General features: G+C 56.2%; 5 protein-coding genes across 5 annotated transcripts in view; 3 read left to right on the forward strand and 2 right to left on the reverse strand.

Moving 5' to 3' along the window:
* Nucleotides 1-59: 59 nt before the first annotated feature.
* ACA1_389660 (bromodomain domain containing protein) lies at nt 60-581 on the forward strand (the record flags this gene model as incomplete). The annotated part of the gene is made up of 3 exons (XM_004333210.1): nt 60-110; nt 188-316; nt 402-581. The coding sequence occupies 3 exons, from the start codon at nt 60-62 to the stop codon at nt 579-581; spliced, it is 360 nt and encodes a 119-aa protein (XP_004333258.1).
* A 165-nt stretch (nt 582-746) lies between these two features.
* Nucleotides 747-1,036, forward strand: ACA1_389670 (uncharacterized protein; the record flags this gene model as incomplete). The annotated part of the gene is made up of 2 exons (XM_004333211.1): nt 747-791; nt 866-1,036. The coding sequence occupies 2 exons, from the start codon at nt 747-749 to the stop codon at nt 1,034-1,036; spliced, it is 216 nt and encodes a 71-aa protein (XP_004333259.1).
* A 1,702-nt stretch (nt 1,037-2,738) lies between these two features.
* ACA1_389680 (GCrich sequence DNA-binding factor-like protein) lies at nt 2,739-6,824 on the reverse strand (the record flags this gene model as incomplete). Its single annotated transcript, XM_004333212.1, has 16 exons — nt 2,739-2,979; nt 3,093-3,235; nt 3,306-3,434; nt 3,523-3,729; nt 3,865-4,028; nt 4,195-4,433; nt 4,577-4,833; nt 4,931-5,121; nt 5,185-5,311; nt 5,423-5,583; nt 5,681-5,875; nt 5,988-6,088; nt 6,186-6,350; nt 6,450-6,508; nt 6,588-6,653; nt 6,771-6,824. 16 exons carry the CDS (start codon nt 6,822-6,824, stop codon nt 2,739-2,741), a joined length of 2,499 nt encoding a protein of 832 aa, XP_004333260.1.
* A 181-nt stretch (nt 6,825-7,005) lies between these two features.
* Nucleotides 7,006-10,532, reverse strand: ACA1_389690 (Znfinger in Ran binding protein and others domain containing protein; the record flags this gene model as incomplete). Its single annotated transcript, XM_004333213.1, has 11 exons — nt 7,006-7,122; nt 7,217-7,321; nt 7,419-7,505; nt 7,600-7,785; nt 7,898-8,027; nt 8,115-8,302; nt 8,451-8,622; nt 8,738-9,123; nt 9,237-9,355; nt 9,460-9,762; nt 9,893-10,532. The coding sequence occupies 11 exons, from the start codon at nt 10,530-10,532 to the stop codon at nt 7,006-7,008; spliced, it is 2,433 nt and encodes an 810-aa protein (XP_004333261.1).
* A 707-nt stretch (nt 10,533-11,239) lies between these two features.
* The window catches only part of ACA1_389700 (thiolase, Cterminal domain containing protein), a gene marked incomplete at both ends in the record, with an annotated part of 1,382 nt that continues 977 nt past the window's right edge, over nt 11,240-11,644 (forward strand). Inside the window, one exon of the mRNA XM_004333214.1 lies at nt 11,240-11,557. Coding sequence (XP_004333262.1) covers nt 11,240-11,557 — 318 coding nt within the window. The remainder of the gene's footprint in view (nt 11,558-11,644) is intronic.

An 11,644-nucleotide genomic window follows, 5' to 3' on the forward strand; every position in this document is an offset into this window, starting at 1 on the left:
AATTAAAATCAAAAATAATATAAATTAAAAAAAAAGGAAGAAAAGGCAAACAGGTGGTGATGGACGTGGCGACGGCTACCGAACTGCTGACGAACCTCGCCAGGCACAGAGTATGTCCGTTGTAGTGTGTTACAAAAGTGGTCCTTCCAACACGTTTCGCAACCCCCCCCCTCCCCCCAACCTGCAGTACGCTTGGCCATTCGCCCACCCTGTGGACTATGTTGCCCTTGGCGTCCCCGACTACCCCATGATCATCCAGAGACCCATGGACCTCGCCACCATCCGCGACAAACTCGAGGCCGGCACCTATGAACTGGTATGTACGCAACCGCCAACCAAGTACGCGCAGTGCTGCCAAGGTTAACGCACGACACGCACAACACGCACACCGCACACGACAGGTCTCGGCCTTCTTAGACGACGTGCAGCTGGTCTGGTCCAACGCCAAGGTCTACAATCCGCCCGGCAGCGATGTGGTCATCATGGCCGACGCCATGGAGCAGGAAACGCGCCGGTTGGCCGCCTCCCTCGGACTGATCGACGCCGCTGGGCAACCGGTCATCGGCCAGCATACCGAGTGACCGCCGCAGTAGACACACGACACAAAAGACACGCACACGACACACGCAGGATGTGCATAAAACGTGCATCCCTCATATTTTTCAGTCGCCCGTGCGTGTCGTGTCGTGTCGTGCTGTGCGTCTGAAGTAGGGGAGGTGGAGCACAAGCTGTCTGGTGACCAACGGATGGTGGATGAGCGTGAGGACCTGCATGTGCGGCCTCTGGGCCGGGTACTCGGCTAATCCGCGAAGCTCCCGAGTCCAGCCTCTACTGCGGTGTTGCCATCGTGTCGTGTGTCGTGTAGTCTCCTTTGTCTCGTACGCTGTGGGTCGGTGCTGAGCCCAACGCAAAGCGCACGTTTCAGGGGGTCGTCTTCCTGGTGGCGGCGCCCAAAAAAAAGCAAATAAGAACAAAAACCAAAACAAACAAAAAAAAAGAACAAAAAACAGAAAGAATTAAAAAACAAACAGAATAAAAACAAAAGAATAAAAAAAGAAAAAGAAAAATGGAAAGAAAAGGCTGCCACATCACATGGTTCAGGAGAACTGTAAATGCTGATATTTATTTTCTTTATTAGCACACAGCTGGAACTTTGTGTTTCTTTCTTTTTCCCCTATTTGTCTCTGAAATATTTTGCATTCTTCATCCATGAGCTTGGTTCTGTGGATGGAAGGAAGGAGAATGGTGGGCTGTTTTGAATATTTACTTTTGACTGCATAAAATCACCACTCTGAGGCATTTGAGGAATGCCTCATATGTCAACAAGTTGCTGCAGAAAGTGGCCCAAGATGGCCCAATCTTCTTTTCTTTACCCCCCTCAGCAATGCCACACATGTAGGGCTCTTCCAGAGGCAGGGAGAGCTTTGCCCTTTGATTTAATAAAACAGAGTGGACCCTTCCCCATCTCAATTCTGTGCTGAACAGTGATCACTCAAGTGAAAGTGCCAGGCAAGTGACAAGGAAGAGAGAAGTGAGGAAGAGAGGGAGCACAAAGAGAGGGAGCCATAGAGCACACAATGGCAGAGCCAAAGAACAAGGTGCTCTACAAAGCACATGCAGTGACATGAAATCACCAAGCACACAATGGAGGACCTGCTTTGAATGCATCACAACCCACCATTCTGTTTCAGGACAATCACTGAGAGCACTCATGACTGCAAGGCTGGCCAGGTACACTTCATGCTTATTTATTTTTGTTGTTTATGTCATTTTCAGTGATTGATGGTACTTGCATGCAGATGATGTACCCACCAGTTGCACAGCATCAGGCTCATGTCAGTCAGGCAACACTCAACTTTGCGTCCCCAACTGATGTAATATGTGATTGCCACAAGCACAAGGTGGACTTGAGCAATGAGCACTTCTGTTTCCAACAGAGTACAAGATGCAACAGTAAATGATTTGAACTGTGTGAAGCAGTGCTGAGCACAACCAGCACCTCCAGCACAAGAGCACAACCAGCACCTCAGGCACAAGCAGCAAGGACGAGTGGCGCAGAGCACAATCAGCAAGTGGAAGAGAAGGTGGACAGGAGGTGGGCAGAGGTGAAGATGGAACCTTCCACCTTTTTTAATACACCCTTCAACAAACTGATGTGGACTAAGGTGACCTCAATGTGCTGGTTTTTGCACTCCTGGGAGCGTGGAAGGCACCACATGAGATGAAGAAGACACTGAGTTGATGTTGAAGTGCTGATTGACCACCACAAAGTGCAAACAGTACTGGGATCCCTTTGATTACATCCAAGAATCTCTCCCCCAACCAAAGCAGGCTGCCAGCACCAAGTTGCCATCCAATGGAAGCCACTTCCTGTAGGGGTTTAGCTCTGGTCAATATGCAGCACAAGTGTGATTTCCTCCCCTTCAAACACAGGCCAGATATACCAAGCAGAAAAACAATGTGGAATCACCTCCATCCAGGTGAGATCAAATTCCTGACAAACACACACACAACAGAAAAGCTCGGATGAAGTAGATGACATGCTTGCTCCATGGATGGATTGGGAGGAACCAGCTGGCCTCGTCGCCAAGGGAGACGAAAGTGAAGGCCAGTAACCGCCGACCGCCGACCGCCATGCCTGCCGACTGCCGACCGCCAACCGCCGTTCAATACATAAGTTGATGGTTTTTTGTTTTGAAACCGAAATTTGCGCGAACCATTTTTTTGGCTGGTGTCGCTCACTGGTCCATGACCTGGCGGGGCGTCTCGAGGTCGTTGAGTCGGGCGAAGATGTGCGCCAGCCGCTGGCGGAGCTCGCCAGGCAGCTCCCGCGGGCCGTCGCGCTTGAAGGCGCGCCACTGCTGCGTGGCCCACCCGTGATAGACCCGCGCCTCGGGCGTCACCAGCCCCTCCTCCCGCTCCGGCACCAGCCAGTGACTCGGCACCGCCTCCAGCACCTTCTCGTTCACCTCCACAAATCTGTGCGTGTGTGTCGTGTGTGTCGTGTGTGTCGTGTGTGTCGTGTGTGTCGTGTGTGTCGGTGTCAGAAGACTGGAGATGGAAGGGGTGAGTGAGTGTGCGAACACGTGTACCTGGTGATGCCGGATTCGGTGGCGGAGAATTTCATCTGCCGGAGGAAGGGCACGATCTGGCCGTTGAGGAGTTTGTCGAGGGTGAGCCCGCGGAGCGCCCGATTCGACAGCTGCTCGTGCCACGACGCGATGTTGCCCATCAACTGCAGTGCACAACTTTGTTAACATCGTCGGTCCCATACGACACGCACACGCACACGCACGGGAACGCACCTTGACGGCATTCCAAAACTGGGACATGGCGAGCTGGGTGGCGCTTTCCGAGAGGCCCAGGTAGGCCGTGGGCAGTCGCACACGATCCACCGCCGCCTGTAGACCCAGCATCACTGCCTGCAGCAATGTCTGCCCGTACACACAAGTCAGCACACGACACACACACGACACACACGCACACACAAACTGCACACAAACCACACACACACACGGGTACCTTGAGATCGGCTTGAGCGGGAAGGTAGACGAGGAGGTCGCCGACAAGGGTCTGCACGCGGCGCGTCTGCTGGCGCAATCGCGGGTCCCAGCCCTGCACGATGAACGCGCGGGCCTTGGGCAGGATCACCCGCCGCACCAACGACGGCACCAGGTCGGCCTCCTCCGCCTCCGCAGCCGCCCCCTGCTTCTTCTTCCCCTCGCCCGCCTGCGCCGACGCAAACCAACACAACATCAGCACTCGCACCACACACGCACACGACACACGACGCACACACCACCGCACACATGGCACGACACAACAAACGGCACACACGACACGAGAGGGGAGGGGGAGGGATACCTGTGCGGTGGGGGCGAGGCCGTAGGTGGAGAGGGTGCTGTACCAGGCGAGGTCCTCGAACGTGCGACTGCCGGGCGCGAGCGGGTCCCACGTCAGGGTCTGTAGCTTCACGTAGGGCACGCAGATATCCACCAGTGACACCCCCGCGAAGCACTTGTAGTAACCTGGCCGCCGCACACGGCACACGACACACGACACACGGCACAAGGCACACGACACACGACACACGACACACGACACACGACACACGACACACGACACGCACAGTACAATGTCAGCTTCGTTTCACGCGTGAGCGGCGTGTGCCGTGTCGAATGCGTGGGGCAGTACCTGCGGAGTGTTGGCTGCGCCATTCCTCGAATCGCTGCTTGATGACCGACAGCGAGGCAAAGTCGTCGACGACGTCCTCGAACACGCCCGACGCCTTATCCAGCACTTCGCTCGTCGCGGCCGCGTGCTCGGCCCTCTCGCGCTCGGTCTCGTCGCCGTCGTCCTCGCTCGACCAGCCCTCCTCGTCCTCCACCCGCGGCGTACGCATCCCCAGCCGCTGACGCCGCGCCTCTCGCCGCCTGCAATTATTATTATTATTATTTTATTATTAGTATTATTTAAATGCTCAATATTGATAAACACTTTCAAAAATAATAAGAATAAATAAGAATTTTGAAATAACAAAAATGAAAGAAAAAGGAAAAAAGAGGAAAAGGCGTACGCCAATCGCTTCTCGAGGCGCTGGGCCTTGGCGGCGGCGACGTCGGGCTCGTCCTTGACGGCGAGGTCGCCGCGCGTCCGTTCGATCTCCTCGATGCGGTCCTGCACGTCGAGGTAGTGCGCCTCCCGCCGCTTGGCGTAGCGCCCCACCGTCAACGCCTCGCCCTTCTCGCTGTAGCTCTCGATCTCCTCGGCCTTCTCCTTGAGACAGTCGAGCAGGTCCAGGATGTAGTCCCGCAGATGTTGATAGTAGTCGAACTACACGAAATCTCCAACCATTAGAACACAACACACGCGACACACGCGCACGCACGCACAACACGACACGACACAGTGTAGGGTGGTGAGGGCGTACGTCTTCGGAGGCGGTCTTGAGAGACTTGCGGAGGGCTTCGGTGTTGCTCTCGGCGGTGGCGATGGAGCTCTTGACCTCGCGCAGCTCCTTCTCCTCGTTGCTGCAGGACTGCTCCAGCCGCGCCAGCGCCTGCTTGAGCGTCTTCTGCACGTCCTCCACCGTCGGCAGCTGCACCCGAGACGACGACAGCACTGCACCCCAATTCAACAGTCAATAAATTTATATTATATTATATTATATTATTGAGTGCGTACCTCCGCTGGCGTGCTCGGAGACGGAGACGCTGCGCTGCTGCTGGGCCTGCGAGCCCCTGGGGCCGCCCGGTTGGGCCTTCATCCGCTCCAGCGTCGACTTGCGCAGCTCCTTCCCGCCACGCACGCCCTGCACGCACGGCCAGCTCGATCGATGAGCACGCGCCGCACGACATGACCCAAAGGCACGCACGCACACACGCACGGACGGGAACAGCAGCCAACCAACCGAACGACGAACCTTTTTGATCTGTTCGAGTTCCCATCGTCGAATCTCCTCGTCGTCGCTGTCCTCCTCTTCGGCCTTCTTGATCTGCTCGTGGAGGGTCGACTTGTACCGGCGCTCACGCTCCCTCGGGTCTCCGAACGCGATCCGTCCGCCCTTTTCATCGTCAAAGATGTCTGCCCCCGCACCACACACACACACACACCACACACGACACACGACACACAATCAGCACTGGACATGTCAAGATGCGGGCATGGTGCGTAGACGTACCAGGCTCGGGGTCCTCCTCTTCGTCGCGCACGAGGCGCGAGTTGACCTCGTCCGAGTCGAGCTCCTTGGCGAAGGAGGTCTCCTCGAGCGGGATGAACCCGCCCAGGTCCCGAATGCGCTCCCTCCGCTGCCGCGCCTGCACCACCGCCGCCCGCGACGGAATCTCCTCCTCGCCGCCGCCGACAATGTCGTCATCTAGATATGCGCACACGCAAGAGCGGGTGTAGGCGTGTGTGTGCGGTGTGGTGTGTGTGTGTGTGGTCAATAGCTTGTGCGATGGTGCTTTGATCGAGGAGCGAGAGCGTACAGGGAGCGGGTTCGTCTGGCGGGAGATCATCGTCATCGGCCACGGTGATCACTTCAGGCGCAGCTTCGCCCGTTGGCCAATCCTCCGGCGGCGCCGACGGCCTACACGACTCGCACACACACACAACACACACAGCACACGACACACGTAATGAGTGCACAATCTTTGAAATGGGGCGCGTGCGAGTAGTCGTTTGACCTGACGGTGGAGGAGAAGTAGATGGTCTTCGAGTTCTTGCGCAGCTCGGCCAGCTTCTCCGGCGTGTACTCGCCGGCGGCCGATCGCTGGAGGACGGCCACAGGCACCGGCTTCTTCGGCGGTGCCATGGTGCCGGCCGCCTCCTCCGGTTTCGCCGATCCCTTCCTGCACGCGCGCGCGGTGTGTGCATCAGCCAAGCCGCTACGTGGTCTAGTGTGCCAGCGCACACGTGTGCGTGTGCGGTGTTGCGTGCGTGCGCGGTACCCTCGTAACAGCTTCCTGCCTGCTCTGGGCTTGTTGAACGCCACTGCTTCCTCTTCCCCCTCCTAGCACACAAAAGAATAACGATTAGCATAAATCAATCAATTAAACAAATTAATAAATCTAGCAGTGTAGCGTTACCTCCTCGGCGAAGCTCAACTTGGCGGCAGGCCGTCTGGTGGCAGCAGCAGGCTTGGGCTGGGCTGCCTGGGCGGGAAGAGCTGCAGGAGCTGGGGCTGGAGCTGCAGATGGAGCGATGGGGGCAATGGAAGCTGATGATGTCGGTGCCTTGGGCTGATCTTCATCTTCCTCATCGCTTAGCACGGGACCCTTCTTCCTCAGTTTTTTGGGTCCTCTTGCCGGCCGGATCTTGTGCATCTTCACTCTTCCTTCCAAACCAATCCACACAATTCCCAATCCCAATTCTACTCCTGAAAGAAAAGGAATTGAAAAAGTGAAGAAAAAGAAAAACACAACGTGTACACTACAACCTAATTCTTATGCCTAAATAAAATAACAAACAATATATGTGCTCTGGGTCCTCCTGCGCTTCTCCCACTTACTTCTTGCGGGACGGAGCGAGCGTTATTGTCTGGGGTGCGCATTGCTTGTCCTCCTTGCCCAGACCCTCCACGCCGAGCCCGTCCTCGATACCCTTCACCATGTTGTCGATGTACTGTGGTGTGTGTGGTGTGTGTGTGGTGTGTGTGGTGTGTGTGTGTGAGGGAAAAAAGTCAAGCGAGCAAACTGGGAGCAAGCAAGCCGCGTACCTTGCCCGTGACCCTGATGATGTTCTTGAAGGAAGTGGCATCCAATTTGGAGATGGGCGCGTTGACCTGGTCCGACAGCCTCTCCGTGATACCCTCGGCATTGGCCTATGGATCGATAAGCCAACAGTCAGCACACCAGAACCATCATGACGAAGCACAAAGAAGAAGAAAAAGAGAAGAAGGCAGTGTGGCAAGTAAGTACCTGGAGGTATTCGAAGAAGTCCTTGCCGCGCGAGCCGTCGGGCAGATAGAATCCGTACACGTACGTGTACTTCAAAATATGACGACACTGCAGACACGAGATCAGAACAAAAGCTACTGTGTGTCGTGTCGTCGTTGGTCGTGTCGTTGGTCGTGTCGTTGGTTGTCGTGTGGCTTCGTACCTTGGCGAGAAGGTCAACAGCTTCGATGAGGAAGTCGGGGTTGCCCGACGTGAGCTCGCGGTACTGCTGCTGCTTCTCGAGCGCCTTGAGCCGCAGCTGCGGCACGCTCTTGCCCGCCGTCTCGTGGAGGAAGTAGCGGTTGAAGTAGTGCAGATACCGATCCGCCTCCGACTTCATCTTCGACGCCTGCTCACCACCACCAACACGTCATCATCATCATCATCATCATCATCATCATCATCATCATCATCATCATCATCATCATCATCATCATCATATCGCCGTCGTCACACCAAACTAAAGACAAGAAGCGGAGCCGTGCCTCGTCGTCCAGGTCCTTGGCCGAGGAGTGGTCGTATTTGTTACATGAGTAGTAGCCGCCCGTGTGCTCGCCGTGCGACTTCCAGTCACCTCGGCACATCCAACACCTTCACGGAGAAGATTAGAAGTTGACACCGCACACAACGCACACACACATACCGCACACGCACACGGGAGATGGAGTGCGTGCGTACCATTCGCCGCCGCAGCCGCCCTTCTCCTTGCGGCAGGTCATGTGGTTGCATCCGTCCACGCGCGTGGTGGGGATCCCGCAGTGGTAGCAGGGCTTGGAGGTGGCCATCACCAGCCGGATGCTCTCCTGGTCGTCGCTGTTGCGCTGCTGCCACTTGGACAGCTGGTCGCACGTCACCGGGTTGTGGTTCTCCATCCCGCACGCGAAACTAGCGAATATATTCGCCACATTAACGCCCATTAAATATATAAGTAAAGAAAATCAATAAAAATAAAAATGTATGAATAATAAATAATATTGTTGTGTACCAGTATTGGTGGCCGCAGGTGCAGCGCACGAGTTCGGCGGGTCGGCCGACGTCCTCGGTGCAGAGGACCAGGTTGGCGCACGACGGGTTGGGGCACCACGAAAGGTTCTTGGTGTTGTCGACGTAGCTCTTCATCAGGAAGTACTCGTACCGCTGGAAGTCCTCCGGCAGCGCGAGCTTCTTGAAGGCCTTCCTGTTCAGCCTGCACACCATGTTCATCAAATCAACACCATGACACGCGTCATTAGCCCCGTTGCGCGTGCGGTGGTGCATGTGCGTGTGTGCGGTCGCGCGTGTGCGGTGGTGCGTGCGCGTACTTGATGGGGCAGCGAGGCCACATGCAGGTGGAGTTGAGGATGCCTTCGGCGGACGAGTTCTTGACGACCACCGAGAGGTGGTACTGCCAGCAGCCGTCGCAGTAGGGTCCGTGGCCGCAGGCCAGCGAGAACACCTTCGACGCCTTCACGTCGTCGGCGCAGACCAAGCACTCGACGTCGGCGTTCTTGTCCTGCTTCTTCTTTTTCTTCTTCTTGAGCTTGATGCCGACCTCCTTCAGCACCTTCTTCTGCTGGTCCCAGTAGTGCGCGTGCAGCTTCGTCACGTCCCACTTGTAGTACTGGAGCAGGAGGGCCACGTCCCACTTGTTGACGCCCAACTCCGCCGCCACCGAGCCGATAAACTTGGTCTGGAGCTTGCTCAACTCCTGCACATTGTGATGACACGACACACGACACGACACGGACGACACACACGACACACGCAAGCATTGGTGAGGCCTGGAAGAGACGACGGTTTACGGGAAGACGCGCTGCGTACGCTTCGGGTGATGATTTTGAACATCTCCTTGGCCTGCGAGTACTCGGGCTCGGCCTCCTCCCAACCGAGACCGGCGTTGACCTCGTCGTCCGAATAGTCCCCGCCCGAGATGTAGTCCACTGTACACCACACGCACACGGACAAAAAACGTCAGTCGTGTGCCATTGGCGTGTGCGCGTGTGCGGTGGCGCGTGTCATGTGTGCGGTAGTGCGTGTGCGGCACCTTCGGAATCGTCGCCACCTTCGCCGTCGTCGAAGTAGTCATCGTCCTCCTCGTAGTCGTCATCGTCGAAGTCGCTGGCATCGGCCGAGCGCGACGAGGACGACTTCAGCTTGCCCTTGCCCTTGGCCGACTTCTTCTCCTTCTCCTTCTCCTTTGAGTCCTTCGTCTTCTTCGAGTTCTTCTGCTTCTTCTTGCCGCTCTCGCCCTCGCCCTTCTTTTTCTTCTTCTTCGTCTCCGCCACTGCCTTGTCCTTGCCGCCGCCGCTGCTTTCCACCACCTTTACGTCCTTGCTCACATCCGCAGCTAAATAAACAAAACAAAATAAATAATCGTTCAAAACCGCCTATAAAAACAAAAAGTAAATAACAAATAAATAATAAATTATCTACGCTACACGTAAAGTAATAATTGCAAAAAAAGAGAGAAAAGGAACCTTTGGAGGGGCTGGCCGCGGCCTTGGGCGTGGCAGCCACTGAAGAGGAAGATGAAGCCGAGACGAAGGCGGCGGCCGCGGAGGCCGCCGGTGGCTTCTTGGTCTCGCACGCCTCGCAGGCGGTCGCGTGGGCCGGGTTGAAGAGGGTGCACGCGCTACACGACCACTCGCCGTCGGGCAGCACCAGGACCGCCTCGCGCTCCCGCCTCTCCTTCTCTGCAGCTGCGTCGTCGGCGTTGCTGATCTTGCGCCTGGTTGTGGCTGGAGATGACGAAGTAGCGGGAGCTGAGCGGGACGAGCTCAGAGATGATGTGGCGTCACCGATGGCGGAAGTAGCACCGCTCTTGGTAGATGATTTCTTCTTCTTCTTGGTAGGGGTGCTGGCGTCGTCCTTCTTGGCCTTCTTGGTCGATTTCTTTTCCTTCTTCTCCTTCTTCTCCTTGGAAGCAGTGATCGAGGAAGGTGGTGATGATGAAGTCCCGTTCTCGACTGCTCCTTCTACTTGGTCCAGCACCTTCTTCGTCTTCTTGGCTTTCTTTTCGCCCTTGGCCGCCCGCTTCACGCTCCTCGACGACGTAGCGGCATCGATGGCGCCCGATGAGGAAGACGATCGCAGGGAACGTGATTCTACAGCCGACATGTCGGTGGTTGCGGAGGAGTCGATATTGCTTGTTGTGCTGCCACCACTCGACTCGCTGGACATGCGATCGCCCCCTGCCTCCTTTTGACCTTCGAATGCAATTAGCCCTCGATTCAACGCCCTTTTAAAATCGGGAGAAGGCAGGGAATCGAAGTGAGGCACCAAAAATAAAAAATGAGTTTGGTTCCCTGTCAAAAATCGCCTCCCTTTCTTTATCTTTCGTCTCGTACGAGACCACCTCTTCTTCGTGGTTGCTTCGGCTAACCTCCCCTTCAGTTAATGATATGTGTCGACACAAAAATCCACAGAATGTTGAAAATAGCTAGGATATGTTTGGAATGATGTCGACGAATAAGGCAGTTTTCGGTCGACCGTGGTTGGTCACTTTCGCCCGAGAGCACCTCCCATTCATCAGCGCGGGGAGCCCTGTGGACGCGGTTGGGGTGTTTTACGGCAGGATAAATTGTGTTGTTCGTCAACTTCCACACTTGCGGCCACCAGCGAAGAAGAGAGAGCTGCGCACACTCACACCTGCGAGTGTATTACACGCTGGTTTCATACCTTGGCTTTCATCACCATCTCCATTGCACCACAAGAACGAAAACGAAGAAACGAAGAACGAAGGCTTGACACGACAGAGAGGAAGAACGAAGAACGAAGAAGACCCGAACACTTGCCCAACACCAACACACCGCACACACACGGACATGCCGGCAACGACCTCCTTCATGCTCGCCGCAGTCTTATTGTCGGGCTGGCTGGCGGCCCAGCTCGCCGCAGCGTCGGCCATGCCGCCGGTGGCGACCAACTGGGAGGAGAACGTGCTGCGGTTCTGCGACGCGCCGAGCATCTCCAACCTGCGGGTGAAGCTCATCTCGGCCAAGCTGAGCGTGCAGGCCCTCGCCCTCCACAACCATCTGCTGTGCGACGACCTGGCCCGACTGGCCGGGCGGCTGGCCGACTTCAAGGACGACCACCACCTGCCGGCCCAGCTCCGCTCGACCCTCACCTCCTACTGGCAGCTGGTCGGAGCCAACGGCGACGCCTGCACGCGCCAGCGCCAGCTCAACATCTCCTCTCGATGAACCCTCTCGCCAATTTATTTATTTATT

Source organism: Acanthamoeba castellanii, assembly GCF_000313135.1.
Source record: "Acanthamoeba castellanii str. Neff unplaced genomic scaffold scf7180000084733, whole genome shotgun sequence".
Taxonomy (NCBI): Eukaryota; Discosea; order Longamoebia; family Acanthamoebidae; genus Acanthamoeba; species Acanthamoeba castellanii.